Genomic DNA, 16,048 nt, shown 5'->3' with positions numbered 1-16,048 from the left:
AAAAGACTCAGAATAACCAAAGTGATCTTAAGAAAGAACAAAAAAGCTGGAGGCATCACAGTCCTGATTTCAAACTAAATTACAAACCCATAGTAATTAAAACAGTATGGTACTGGCATAAAGACAGACAAATAGCAATGGAACAGAACAGAGAGCCCAGAAATAAAGTAAAACATACAGTCAACTGATCTTTGACAAGGGTGCCAAGAACATACAATGGGGAAAAACTGTCTCTTCAACAAGTGGTGTTTGGAAAATTGTAGTATCAACATGCAAAAAAAAGATAAAAAAAAGAAATTGGACCCTTACCTTATACCATACATAAAAATCAAGTCAACGTGGATTAAAGATTTAAATGTAAGACCTGAAACTGTAAAACTCCTATAGAAAATATAGGGGTACATCTTCTTGACATTGGTCTTGGCAATGACTTCTTGGATATGACACTAAAAGCAAAGGTAACAAAAGCAAAAATAGACAAAGTGGAACTACATCAAATTAAAAAGGTTCTGCACAGCAAAGAAAACAATCAACAGAATGAAAAGACGACCAATGGAACAGGAGAAAATATTTGCAAACCTTATAGCGTTTCTATCTATTACAGTACTTCTCTCACCGTTAATAAGTAAATGTCAGTCTCCTCCCACAAACTAGGGTCAGGAACTAGGTTTATGTTTATCTCTAGATGTCAGTCAGTGCCTTGCAGATTGCCTGAAACTGAGTAGACCTTCAATAATATTTGTTAAATGGGTGAATAGTCACAAGTTCTGGCTGTCTAAGGAATTTCATATAATTAAACTCAAAGTACATCATTCAGAGATAAATAATACTCTCATAACTCAATAACGGCAAGTTTGCTTTTCCCTCTTACCTCTTCATTTTGTACATAAATTTCTAGCTAGTTAGACAATCTGGGATTGGGAGGAGAATATCTTTCTTAATTTCTAAAAGGGGGCCCTCAAACTAACTCACTACCACAATGGCCTCAGTAATAAGTAAAAAGTACAATTACTTGGGTTCCACTACTCTCAGGGCACCTATTATGGTCACATACAAATTAGGACATGAACAACATAGAGCTTTTGCTTATTTTGACCTGAATTCATTATTTTGATCTGACTTCAAAAATCCATTTTGTATTCTTGAGTTCTCCCAAGTTCTAGATCTTTAACTGATTACTGGACATTTTCCTCAATCCCACCTCCACCCTCGTAAAAGCTGATCAATATTGAGTTTATTCCATCTTGGTTTCCTATACACAAAAGTCTTCCCCATCTTTCAATGTCCAGCTCAAAAGTTACCACATCTAATGCTGCTCCAGGCCTGTTGTTCACTTTGCGGTCCTCTTAACTGTCCCACCAAAGCATTTGCAACCTTGCATACAATCTCCAGCTAAAGCACTTGGAGCTTCCTGAACAATCATGCTCTCTCCCATTTTCACACTTTTGCAGGTTCTGTTGCATCAAGCTAGCATGCCCTATCCTCATTCTTGCATTCTTATATCACAGAAGTTACCAAACCGCTGTAAATGTTGAAATACACTGTTATTTGTCTCTCTCAATAGAATCTGCATGCTTGTGGAAAGATACATTAAAAAATTTTATACTCTATATCTAACACAGTGCTCAATAAATATGTGATAAATGGGTGAATGAGTGCTTGAATGTGTAATTAGCCTAAGTTCCTAAGGTAAGATAAAAATAAACATAATAATGGTAAAATGGTTGAGTCACTTTGGAAAACAGTTCGGCAGTTCTTCAAAATGTTAAACATAGAGTTTCCATATGATCCAACAATTCCACTCCTAAGTGTATACTCAAGAGAAATAAAAAGATATGTCCTCACAAACTTCACAAATGTTAATAGTACCAGCATTTTTCATAATATCCCCAAAGTGGGAACAATGAAATGCCCACCAACTGAATGGATTAATAAAATGTGATATATCCATACAATGGATTATTTTTTAGTAATAAAAAGAAATGAAGTACTGATACATGTTACAACAGGGATGAGTCCCGAAAACCTTATGCTACGTGAAAGAAGCCAGACACAAAAGTCACATATTATATAATCCCACTTATATGAAATGTCCAGAATAAGCACAGAAACAGAAAGCAGATTAGTGGTTGCCAGGAGCTGAGGGGAGAAGGGAATGAGGAGTGATTGCTAATGGGTACAGGATTTCCTTCTGGAGTGATGAAATATTTTATACATAGCTAGTGGTTACAGTTGCACAACTCTGTGAGTATACTAAAAGCCACTCAACTGTATACTTTTAAAGGGTGAATATTGTAGTATATTAACTATCTCAAAAAACCTATTATTAGAAAATGAACACAATAATGAGAATTCTCCATTTGGTCCAGATTTTTAATCAAGGGCTTTATCTTTGAAATCACAACACAACTCTGCTGCCTAGAACTTCCTAATCTTCTATATTGATCAATTATAGAACTAGAAAAATGTTGGAACATTAAAAGGTCATTCTAAATTAACCCCTTCCTCACCTTACAGGTAAGAAAACTGAGCTCCAAGAAGGATAAATGACTTAAACAAAGTTATACAACTAGTAGTGAAACCAGGGAGAACTCATTCTCAGTCCAATGATTCATCTTTTTTCTTAGTTGAATTAACATTTTCCTTCCTAAAATTCCCAGGTTCTTTTTTTTTTTTAACTTAAAGGAAAAGTTACATTAAAAAGAAGAGGACAGACCTATTTATCTTTCATATTAAGCCTAGTAACTATTACTAGATTTTAGGGGATATTAAAAAAAGATTAAGAGAAAAAACTACTGCACCTTTCTGATTCTTTCAATGAGAAAAGGCAACTATTAGTACTTAAAGGTTTTACTCTTAAAAGATAATACAACATAAGTATTCACAGTAATAGTTAAGGATAGCAACATAAACCACTCTTTCCCCTAGGGAATGGAAATAGACACTTAGCAAAGATGCTACATATGTGGAAATTTACATCCGATCCTTCAAAGAGATGTCAAATTTAATCCACAGGAAAATGTCTTTCAAATTAACACTTTCTAAAGTTCCCCTTTGAGACCCATTTTTTGGTGGCCTTTGTATGACAATGGCAAATATAGGTGCAATAAGTAATTTTTGTGATACTTATTCACTCAGGAGATTTTCTATGAGAGCAAATATTTTCTTTAAAGTTCATATTTGTCCTTTTCACCAGAAGCAACTTTTAAAGGGAGGAATTTTTCATTTGTTTTTACCAAAGGGGAAAAAATACTAAGTTTCGTTGAACATATGATTTTTTTAAAAAACCATCATTCAATGTTGACCTTCAAAAGCTTATACAAAACATCAACATACAACTTATAGCTAGAGGGTAGCTCAGTAATTATGCAGTCCAGTATTTCCCTGACTGTGTCCACATGTACCTGCAGATGGCATTTCAGAGGAAGTATGGGGAGTTGGGGGAGCAGAATGGGAGGGGAAAGATAACCATAACAACAGATATTGTTACACACTCAGTTTAGTTTAGGAAATTCTGGGTTAATTCAATAAATATTTAATGAGCACCAACTATGTGTCAGACTTTCTTCTAGACGCTAGAGCAAAACATATTTATGCCAGGATTTCTTAGAGCCTCTAACATGCTACTGTTTACTATGACTAAGATGACCATATGTAGTTTGCCCGGACAGCTCCAGTTTACCACTGTTTTCTCAGCATCAGTAGACCCCCTTTCATTCCTGTTATCATACGCATGACTCTCTAAGTTTGAGGGGTGTGAATATAGTGCATAGATTTTTCCTAAACTTACATGACCAATGAAATACTTATATTTCCTATAGCCATCTCCTAGAACAGTGGTCTACAGAACATGGTTCAGGAAATGCTGACCTACTCCATTCTCTCCATTTGATAACTGAGGAAACTAAGGACCAGAGATCTAAAGCCTAGGACACCTGGCTCCTATCTCTGATGTGCTTGCCAATACCTTGCAGATTGCCACAGATAAAACACTCAAACACAAAGTAAAAAAGTCTTATTATTGGATAACAAGTATTATGTATTTTCTCCTATTACAAAAATAAATCACTCAATTTTACATGCTGATTCCAATTTAAATAGAGTTTAACTCAAGTTTTTTCTTTTAAGATCATAACTATAAAATTAACCAAAGATGGAGTCAATGAGAAAACATTACCTTGTAGTCAACTCTTTAAGTTTATAAGCCAAGTTTACCATTTCCTATTCTCTGCTTTTCTTCCACTCACTCTGGTGAATACAAGGTAACTGATTTCTTCATATCTTCAAAGCCTCACTGGCCTCATAGGTGTGCTTGGGGCGTGGGGGAGAAGCTAATTTTATCAACTAACAACTTTCTAGTACAAAGAGTTGCGCTCTAATATTTTCCTCCTCTTTATGGTTCCAAGTGTCCTTTAAAGTAAGGACGCTACTTTCTTGGGCTATTTGATACCTATGAAAACTCTAAAGAGATGAAATTACAATATAAGTCCCTTATTCTTTCTGAGTCTCTACAGGCTTATTAACAAAGGCTATTTTCTGATTCTGGATGCACCAAAGATATGGCTCTAGAAGAAAATCATGCAAAAAATTCTGTCTTTAAAAATCAGTTATTCACATTGTGGATCACCCATGGCCATTCCTATTTCTAGCTAACTGTTAAGCATTTTAAGTAACTTAGGTAGTTCTTTTAGAGAAGAGGGAGTGAATGATTATAGAAAATTTAAAAACTAAGCTGTATCTTAGGAGCTAAGACATATCAATAGCCTTTTCTGAGGGAGCAAACGGTAGAAAATACTAGTTAAAACAGGGTTTAAACTCCTGGGAAATTCATCTTCATATAGTATATCTTTTTGCTCATGACCAAGAAAAGGGAGTTAATAATAATAATAATTAAATCTTAGACAAGATAACCAGTCAAGTCGGTGAAAAGAAAATTACAAGGTGATTAAGGCAGAAGAACATTTCTAGAGAGAATCTGTTTTTGGATTTGTAGCTGGTGATATGAGAGAGATGTGACAGAACAGCCTTCTCCGAATCAGAATGGAGGTTGTAATTGTGTTGCAGAGCTTTGACTTTTAGAATATAGCATTCTTTACTGTGATTGGAAAAAGAAGGTTTGCCCATGATAATTTATCATTTGAAGTAATAAACTTACTCAAGTCTAACTACTGTACTCAATTAGAACCACCTGTTTAAAAGAAAAGAAATACGGATACTGATCACATCAAACGTTTTCATTGAGAAGTTGACAAGGACACTCATGCAGTTTCTCACCACTGGCCTCAGCAGCTTTCCTGTGTATGAGCAGCAGAACTACAGGCCTTTTTGTATAAGTTCCTGTACATCTTGTCCATGCTGTTCTCAAAGATGGGTCGGTGAGATTTCCCTTTATAAGAGGCTGCCCTGTTGGACCAGTACTCGCCATCATCCAAATGGAGAGTGCCACGTGGCTGCTGAAATGAACTATAAAAAAGGATATAAAAGATTAAAACAATGAGGAAACAAAATGAGAGGTAGTACTATATAAATCAAATATTTACTAAGTACTTTATAGGTGTGTGGTACTCTGTTTGGGCTTTGAGATATAAAATGTGACAAGGCTTATGCCTTCAAAGAGTGACACTATTTGCATGCAACAATTACAAAACAAGAAAATGAAAATGGTATGTGAGAGTTAAAAAGAAATTCTGAGAAGACGGGGAGGTGCGGCAGAGTAAAAGCAGGGCACAGATGGTATGGTATGGCCAGTTGTGAGAGTGCTTGGCCTCTGAAGTCAGGCAGACCTGGAACTGAATTCCAGCTCCGTCTTTGTAAGCTGTGGGAACCTGGGTGATTTATTCAATTGTCCAGGGTCTCAGCTTCCTTTACTGTGTTTCGGCAGTATTGTTGTAAAAACCAAAGAGGATATATGTAAAGTGCATAGTGCACTGCTCACCTGGCGCACAAAAGTTATTAAATATAAGGCATTGAACTACTAGGTACTTTATATATATTTATACATATTTATAAAAAATCTTACAACCCTCTGAAGTGAAGTGGTAACTGTGGAAACTGAGACTCAGTGAAGTCAAGTGACTTGCCTAAGCCTCTTTAGGTAGTAAGCGGCAGAATGGAAAAGGATACCATTTCTGTGGCTCTAATGTCCTTTCCACTGTGGCATGCTATTGTCCTCAGGGAGGTGTAGAAAATTCGACTGAATATGAATCACTTTTAGAAAACGGAAAACAAGGTGGAAGAGTCTGTATTTGAAGCGATAGAGAAATACTGTTATTTTGAGGGTTTTGAAGAAAAAAGAGAGAGAACAGATGGAAGCTATAAAATAGACCAGGACTAGGCTCATTGTAATGGGAATAGAGAAGAAAAGGCAACTCTTTCTGAAGGCTTGATAGTACTTTTCTTTAACTTGCTAGAAATAAAACATTGACTTTTCAAAAGACTGAGTTTATTTTATTTTTTAAACAAATAATGAACCCACTTTAATAAATTAAGTACTTGTTATAGATAAGACCTCTCAGGCATGTTAGAGATTATGCCATATAAAACTGTATGTCCTTGCTATTAAATGTTACAAATATTGACTTCATATATTTGGAATCTCACTCCACACAAAACAAACAATTTCCTCCCTGACTTATCGGTCCCATGATGTTACTTGTGAACTGTGAAATAGCAACTCTGGGAGCTGGATATCTGTGAAAAGAATTTGCTATTTCACCTGAAGTCAATCTACCACCTGAACTCAGTAAAAGTGGTCACAAAAAAAGGCACAAAGTGGCTGTGTTATCATTCTTAGAGCTTCCCATAGCTTCCACCTTTCTTTCATTAGCTTTGCTTAAGAAATAGTCTAACCAACTGAATACAATGTCTTTCATACAATTTCTCACCAAGCCTAACTCCTGCTGGGACAGTCACTCAGAACAGTTTTTTGGACAATTTGAGTCAAGTGATAGAGAAATCACACACACAAATACATTAATAGAACTTCTTCTGCATGTACTTTGTACCTCTGCAAGTATATCTACCAGCCTAAGTCCCCACATTTGCCTCTGTTCCCTCATACTACTACTTCAGAAGTCCCACATGTTGTGTTTTGTTTGTTTAGCTGTATTTGGTTTATTTGTTGCTTTTTTTGTTTTATGTCAAGTCATGCACTAATTAGTATTTCACAAAACACAGCTCTGTCCTTAATCTCCCTGTTTTCCACAGTCATCAACTTTAATGCATACTGATGGACAGATGATAATGTTCTTTTCTGAACTCTATATTTTGCCAGGCTAGTTCTACCACAATAAACCTAGTCAACAGAAATTTGAATTTTTATTAAGCTACTACCCAAATCTCAGAAAGGTAAGTAACAGTAGGGCTGCTAACTTTAAAAATCATTGTGTAGGTTTTTCTGAGATTGTAAATCAAATTCCTAATCCCTATCATAAATTATCATATGAATGAATAAGTGAATAAATAAAATTCAGTAATCATTTTAGGAGCAACTGTGAACCTGATAAGGGTCTGTGAAAAAGAGCTAAAGTGGCCAAAACAGACATCCTAATGCTTTTAAAATCTTGCAAATTTTGACAAGAAGTTTATTTCTATTTAAAATTGCAAAATTTTCAATTTAGTAAACAGTACTGTAGTTCTCCGGAGAGAATTTGGGAATTGGCTCTTCCTAGAAGTCTGAACTGCGAAACAGAGGTGTTTGCAAAACAGAGGTGTTTGCACAACAGGTTCTAATACGCATGGACAGGTGCAAACAAAGAGTAGCAGAATCTTAAAAGCAACATTTACTTCTAGACATGGAAGTATTTGGCTATCTAACTAATAAACTGTGAACATATTGAGTCAGTTCTGATTTTCCATTATTGGGAATATTAATAAGTTTACAATGTGTAAGCGACACTTAAAAAGTCTTATTATAGTAATAGGCTTTTAAAGACTACACTTCTGTATTTTACCATGAGTATCTCCAGCATTCATTCATTCAAAGCATTCAAAGTTCCTCCTCTACAAAACACTGAATTAGTGCTATATAACGTAAAATGGTTATCTTTAAAGCAGGGATAAAATTGCTATTTTATTAAATGCAGTACATTTTTTGGCAATTTACTTTTGCTACTTGAATAGGGAGCCCTCTATTTAATAATGACAAAACTATTCAGAAAAAAAAAGACAAAAAAAAACAGAGACCAGGATAATACCTGAGAACCGAGCACTTTCAAATCTTAAATGTTGCTAAGGTATAAATTATAAATTTATTTTTTAAGGCCTAGCATATATACAGAGAAGAGAAAGGTCTCAGGTAGCTTAACATGGACTAGGATACTAGTATTTTGCTTACAGAAGGTTAAACTCACTTGAAACCCTGACAGTGTTTTCTATATCAGTACGAAATGAAGACCAAGTACATACTACTTTACACATAGTTTTCAGATAAAATATCTATAAGGTTATATACATGAAAACAAAGGTCAGAGGGTAAGATGGATATGCCATGCAAATAATATTAATTCTAATACATAGCTGGAAGGTCATGAGAATAAAAAAATTGGCCATTTGCCATTTGTACTCAAATAATCAGAGTTGAAAATGACATTAAAAGATGATGATGCATATTCTATACTTTAAACTTGTGATCTAAGATTCAATATAAAGACATAATATAAGAGATGAATTCCTTCCCATAATACTCTATAAAGGTTCCTATCAAGCACAACTTTGACAAAACATGTAGAATAGTACTGAGGATGTGATGTATGCTCTATAGACACTGAATGGATGGATGATGGATAGACTGACGGATGGATGGATGGATGGAATGTAGGAAGGAAAATACTCAAAATCTTGGAGTTCAGAATAGATGATAGGGAGAGACTAAACTATGGTCTAATAAAATCTGTAAAGCATTTTGTATCTTTAAATATACCACACAAAGATAAAATGTCATTAAAGACATCAAAATTTACTGATAAATTATAGCAGTAATTCTCAAACTTTAACACACATCAGAGTCATCTGGAGGGCTTATTACAACTCACATTACTGAGTCTCACCCCCAGTTACTAATTGAGGATGTCTGAGATGGGGTCCAAGAATTTGTATTTCTAACAAGTACCAGGGTCATGCTGATGCTGCTGGTCTAGGAACTACACTTTAGAAAGCACTAAATTAGTGGCTTTTCTATAAAATTGTAAAAGCTTCGGGAAAAAAATTGCATGTTGCCATTTATCTTCTTTTATTATTCACAGAAACTATACAGTAAACATTAATAGAAGTCTATTCAAATGAATATACTGAAGACTGGTTACTTATACGTGATTTACTTCCCCTCTCTGAGTAAGGATGTGCAGAAATGAGCCACTGACAACAAATAAGTTCTAACAGCTTTCATCATTATTAATTCCACTGTTGATTCCTTATCTAGAGATATTACTAAATATCACAACCATAATATGTGATATTTAATAATAAAGAGTTTCAGCAAATGCAACTGATCATTATTAATAAAAGACCCAATTTTAATATTTGAACTGTTTTTTTTTTAAAATTGAGCTCCTAGTACGTCAGAGACCTTGATGGGCAGTCAATAAACAAAGGTAAGCAAAATATCTGTGCCTCACACTTAACAGAAGGGGGCAAAACAGACATATAATGAAATGGTCACTATGAGATAAATATTGCTAATTGAAATTATATATGTGAGAGGAAGTGGCAGGATAAAGGAGAAAATGACTAACAGTCTGCTGAGGTCATAAAAGGTATCTCAGAAGAGGGAATAACTTGAATTTAGTCCTAAAGAATGAGTAGGCATTCACTAGATAAACAAGAAGACATTGGTTATTCCAGACATCATACTGTAACAGAACCAAGGCACAAATTAGCCTGAAATATCAATAAAAATACCAGGTAACACAAAATCCAAAGAATTCAAATTAGATTTGAGCAACATTTTCTCACTTAAAACTGAAAGCTTATTCGTAGTTATTCAAGAGACTTAAGTCTATATATTATTTAGACTTTTTTTTCTTTCATTTATTAGTACTAAAGACATCTTGGTAAATTTACCAAGTTAATCAGATAGTGAGCAATGGGCAGGAAATGAAAACTATAGTCAATCTGTGTTATTCAAAAATATATAGTCAAAGTTTAAATTACTCAGTTTGAGATTCTGTTATAAACAATTTCATAATTAAAGCATTTATATTGAGCATATTCTTACTGTTAATAACCTGCAAAACATGCACAATAGAAAACAGTTTATATCAATAGCTAGTTCCATAAAAGAACAACACAGCTAAAAATTTGGGGTAATAGTCATAAAAGGTCAAGTCATGTTCTAAACATGAAATTAAAATTATTTTTATCTTCCCCTCTCTTTTTGTGGCCAACTCCCATCTCCATGAAGCATCACCTCATGCCTGGTCTTTAGTTAGGAGTAATGATCAAATTGAATAATGATGCCAGAATTTCTCTATACTACAGTATAGAGAAATTCCAACATACTGAAAACTGAAGAAATTTGAAAAATATATAGAAGGTACTAAAAGGAGAAAGAGCATCCCAGGGCCCTGGAAATTGGCAAGGCTATCATAGCAAATGCCTAAAATTTTCTGAAACATACGCAATATGAAAGTTGAAAAGGACGTCTTCATGGGTAGTAAATTCTTTCCCCAATCCAGTCTCAAATCCTAAATTATTGGACGTAAAAGGTCACTTAATAACTCCTTGATAAGAGATTTCTTTCAAGTGAATTTCATTCTCAAAGGTGATAGAAAACACAGGACAGCTAGCACGGATAGGCTGATGCCCAGAAGATGAAATAACAAGCACTCTAATTTGCCATTCTGCTCTTCCTGCAGAAAACATGGAACATCTGCTGTACTCCATGGCTGATAGCCACAATATATATCTAGATCATAAGATAAAGGATTGAGTCCTGGGCATAGTTTTTCCTGGGAAAAATATGAAAGAAAATAATTTCTATCTCTTCATGAATATTCTCTATTTGACTGTCATTATACTTCTCTTCAGTTCTTTAAACATAGCTGCTACATCCCCAGGGCTGCCTCAGGAGGTTTCTAGTAACTCATTTTTCATGTGTATGGATCACACTTTACTGTTTCTTTGCATGTCTCATAATTTTTTGTTGAAAACAACAATTTAGATAAAAATTGTAGCAATTCTGGGTTCTCACTCGTTACCAAGTTGTTCTGGATTCTTTGTTTAGTGACTTGCCTGGACCTATGCTGTGAAGTCTGTTTCCCTTGCACTGTGTAGTTGCTGGTGTCTCTTCATTTTTATTTTTTCAATGACTGTTTCTATTTTTAAGCCTGGCCTCCTAGGGGTTGCCCCTGCGTCAACATAGCTTGATGACCAACAAATGATTGGTCAGAGTCAATAATCCTATAACGTTTCCATCTTTTGCCAGTGGACCTATGTGTGGCTTAGGGAATACATTCAAAGTTTATCTGGTTGATAAATCTGCCCTAGAACTTGCTTTCTGCCTTCATAAGGCCTCACACTCAGCCATGGAGTAGTGGCTCCCTAACACGCTCTCTGGTCTCTCCTGAACATGTTTACAGCCTTATGCATACACATAATGTTCTAGACTACCAGGGATACATAAAACTTTATCAAGGACAACTGTGGCTATCTTGTCCTTGGATATTTGTTGTCTGCCCCAGTAAGCAGTAAGTAAGACCTCAAGCCCTCCCTTATTGTTTGCCAGTGGGATCATTATTGTTTCCATTAATCCCCCCACACATGAAATTTCCTATGCTATGCGCCATATAAAGTCAGTCCCCTCTGGCAGCAGAGCTGCCTGTCTTTTGGTGTGACTGCCTCAGTAGAACTTTTGTGCTGAGGAGCTGGGGGTTGGGGGGTGGGGACTGGAGCTCCAGGCAAAATGCCACAGACTCCTACTGCTCTCATTGAGCTTCAGTAGATTTTCTTGATAAACCCTTCTCAATTTGTTATATTCCTTTGGTCAATTTCCAGAGTCCTTAAATTGTTGTTTTTGACAATTCTGCTCAATTTTGTTGCTTTCGGAGGAGAGGATTTGCTGAGCTCCTCACTCAGCCATTCCAGAGGTCCATGCAGACTTCCTCTTGACCCCTGTGTCAATGGATGTCTGCAGAGGGGTAATTTTTAGCCAAGATCTCAAGTTCCCTCTTGATTTCTGCTGATAGAAGCCTTAAGGCAAGCAAGTGGGTGACTACTGTGACTGCGGGTTCTCTCATCTTTGAGATGGAAAGTAGAATTGGGTGACTTCTTGGCCTACTATATAATATGACTTAGGGATAAAACTAAAATAATACCCTGATCAGCTAAGTAGCTTCTGGAGCTAATAGCAAAGACACTCTTATAAAATGTCTTGGAGCGCTGACCATACTTGTCCTATTGGTCCAAGTATGTCCTACTGGTCCAAGAGAAGCAGCAAGGAATATAAAGTAATCTCAGAAATGCGTAAGCAGAACTTTCCTGATGCTCTGCTTAACTCTCTCACTTGAGAGGTACTAAAACAGTCTCAGGTGACCAAAAGCTTAGCCATTAACATTGCTTGGTGAACTGGAAAAAGAACCAATACTAAGGTTTATGGCAAACTTTAAATAGAAACCAATGCTTTTCAAAATATGGTCCTTATATTACCTTCACTAGAATCATTCATGATACTTTTTAAAATGCAGATTTCTAGGTCACACCTCTGTATGTTAGGAACCAGAATCTATGGAGGTAGAAATCTATATTTTTAAGAAGCATATTATACATACAAAAGTTTGAAAATCAGACCCTTTGCTTTATCAACCCTACTCACTTCTTACCCCAGTGAGAATTAATTATGTGGATACAGAAGGCAAAATTGGGATGCTAATCCATATACCGGAAATCTAAGAATTAGAAGTTTAAGTAACAACAATAAAGGGTACAAATTCTTCATCAAGGTATGCACTTCCTTGGCCCTTCCTTTTCCCAATTTGGATTGCTTTTTCTTCAAACTCATTTAAAATACACTACTTTCCTTCATGAGAGACCTAGGTTTCCTCAAGGATGGGAAGCAGTAACTTTGGACAGGAGTTCAGACTTATACTCTGTGTAAGGGACAAAAGGAAAAGTCCTCACATGTTTATGGAATGCCTAGCCTAGCTTACCAGGGCAAATATCAGAGATTTCAGTCCAAAACACCAGTTAGCAATAAAACATATTCCATTATCTGCAGCTTTTTTCTTACACTTGTTTTTCAGGAAACTTAGGAAGGTGGAAGCCATATAGTAATCAGTGGCATAGCATCAAAGGCCTCAGAGAAACTTTAGTTATATAAACTCACAATTTACATTCAGTTTTTAATACCACACTTAATGGCAATTAACATAAAGTTTTCAAAAGTCTTCATGAGATTTGCTAGTATAATTTTGCAAAAACTGTATTATTACTAACATTTCTGAAATTTTAGGCTAGAAGAACTGAATTTCTCTTATTAACATAAGAGAAAAATAAAAAAATAAAAATAAAAAAGGCTTACTCATGATCTAAATTTTTTTTTTTTTGCGGTACGCGGGCCTCTCACTGTTGTGGCCTCTCCCGTTGCAGAGCACAGGCTCCGGACACGCAGGCTCAGCGGCCATGGCTCACGGGCCCAGCCGCTCCGAGGCATGTGGGATCCTCCCGGACCGGGGCACGAACCCGTGTCCCCTGCATCGGCAGGCGGACTCTCAACCATTGCGCCACCAGTGAAGCCCTCATGATCTAAATTTTGAAACCTGTTGTTTACTCATTTATTCAGGATGAGAATAAATACATCCTGAAGTAAGTCCTGAATATGTGGATTTGCAAGGCAGCCAAATACACTAGAAATCTTAAGTAGGATGAAAGGCACCACCATTAACTGACTATATTTGTTTTCACTGAAAATTTTCAGTAAGGCAAACATTAAAATACTATAATAGGATTTTACATAGTTAAAATAAAATATAAATAAATATTGAGTCTAAATTTGCCACAAATCCTGCATATTAAAAACCAGGTTATTTTTATACTAACTATGAGAAGATCTCTATACACTGTATTAATCAAGCTCATACCTATACTCTGGGTCACTGTCATAGGCAGAGTCTCTATATAAAAGACCTCTTTTCAATTCCAGTTCATCTTCTTTCTCTGGGTCTCTCTCATCCTGAAAAATTTAAAGATTTCCATTAATTTATTTTATAATTAAAATGACACCCATGTTTCTGTGGTAATTGTTCTCCCCCTCCCCCAATGAAAGGAATTGAATTAAATGCTGGATTTCTTAGGAAAGGAACAAAAGGGTTAGTGAGAATTTACTATTCTGTTCAATGAAACTAATACAGTTTTATTATAGTATTACTAATACTGCTTATCAAAGACTAGAAACACAGTAGATGTTTCTTGAATCAATGAATAAATAGAAATGGATACTGTGTCAAGATATGTAATAAGATGTGTAGTAGGTAATAGCCTACACATTGTTATGTGGACTCCTAAAAGATTATACCTGCACTCTGAAAAATAAGTATTTGGGAAAACTATGTAAATCTAAGCATTTTAACACATACCTATTACTTACGAAGGAAGTGATTTAGAATTATTATGTGTATACCAAAATGCAGTAACAAGCCACAAGAAGTAAAAATGAAAGACAGGGTAGTTGGAATCAAAACACACGGCTCCTCCTCCTTCTATGGGCAGGCTGTTCTTTACTTCTGAGAGACCAACTCAAGGGCATAAGAAATAGAATTCTAAAGAGATAGCTTTGTAAACTATGTCATTCACAGTAAGGATGTTCTTACATATGGTAATTTTATATAATTTAGTATCAAATATCTTTCTCAACTACTAGCTAATACCCTTTTCTGTAGTCAAACAGGAACAGAAATAAAGAGAACTGATGGTAAAAGGAACCAGTAAGCACAGATTGCTGTAGGGATTAGTATTAATAAGGTGCTCATTCACTTTATGTAAGAAATCAGCTGAACAAAGATTATCAAAGATTAGATCACTCCCTAACACCATACACAAAAATAAGCTCAAAATGGATTAAAGAACTAAATGTAAGGCCAGAAACTATCAAACTCTTAGAGGAAAACATAGGCAGAACACTATGACATAAATCACAGCAAGATCCTTTCTGACCCAGCTCCTAGAGAAGTGGAAATAAAAACAAAAATAAACAAATGGGACCTAATGAAACTTAAAACCTTTTGCACAGCAAAGGAAACCATAAACAAGACCAAAAGACAACCCTCAGGATGGGAGAAAATATTTGCAAATGAAGCAACTGACAGAGGATTAATCTCCAAAATTTATAAGCAGCTCATGCAGCTCAATAACAAAAAAACAAACAACCCAATCCATAAATGGGACAAAGACCTAAATAGACATTTCTCCAAAGAAGATATACAGACTGCTAACAAACACATGAAAGAATGCTCAACATCATTAATCATTAGAGAAATGCAAATCAAAACTACAATGAGATATCATCTCACACCAGTCAGAATGGCCATCATCAAAACATCTACAAACAATAAATGCTGTAGAGGGTGTGGAGAAAAGAGAACACTCTAGCACTGCTGGTGGGAATGTGAATTGGTACAGCCACTATGGACAACAGTATGGAGGTTCCTTAAAAAGCTACAAATAGAACTACCATACGCCCCAGCAATCCCACTACTGGGCATATACCCTGAGAAAACCATAATTCAAAAAGAGTCATGTACCAAAATGTTCTTTGCAGCTCTATTTACAATAGCCGGGACATGGAAGCAACCTAAGTGTCCATCAACAGATGAATGGATAAAGAAGATGTGGCACATATATGCAATGGAATATTACTCAGCCATAAAAAGAAACAGAATTGAGCTATTTGTAATGAGGTGGATAGACCTAGAGTCTGTCATACAGAGTGAAGTAAGTCAGATAAAGAAAGACAAATACCGTATGCTAACACATATATATGGAATTTAAGAAAAAAAATGTCATGAAGAACCTAGGGGTAAGATAGGAATAAAGACACAGACCTACTACAGAATGGACT

The 16,048-nt window shown here is 35.6% G+C and overlaps 1 protein-coding gene across 2 annotated transcripts in view; it reads right to left on the bottom strand.

Moving 5' to 3' along the window:
• Positions 1-285: 285 nt before the first annotated feature.
• Positions 286-16,048, bottom strand: part of SPATA6 (spermatogenesis associated 6) — a 153,972-nt gene continuing 138,209 nt past the window's right edge. Inside the window, exons 12-13 of one of the 2 annotated variants that reach the window (XM_029230783.1) lie at positions 14,073-14,164; positions 286-5,463 (exon numbers count right to left, since the gene is read on the bottom strand). In XM_029230783.1, coding sequence (XP_029086616.1) covers positions 5,283-5,463; positions 14,073-14,164 — 273 coding nt within the window. In that variant the 3' untranslated portion in view covers positions 286-5,282. The remainder of the gene's footprint in view (positions 5,464-14,072; positions 14,165-16,048) is intronic. The other variant, XM_029230782.1, reaches the window with a different exon arrangement.

Source organism: Monodon monoceros, unplaced genomic scaffold (genome assembly GCF_005190385.1).
Source record: "Monodon monoceros isolate NGI ecotype Baffin Bay Population unplaced genomic scaffold, NGI_Narwhal_1 Super_Scaffold_18, whole genome shotgun sequence".
NCBI classification, from domain to species: domain Eukaryota; kingdom Metazoa; phylum Chordata; class Mammalia; order Artiodactyla; family Monodontidae; genus Monodon; species Monodon monoceros.
This window is presented reverse-complemented; position numbering and strand designations above follow the sequence as displayed.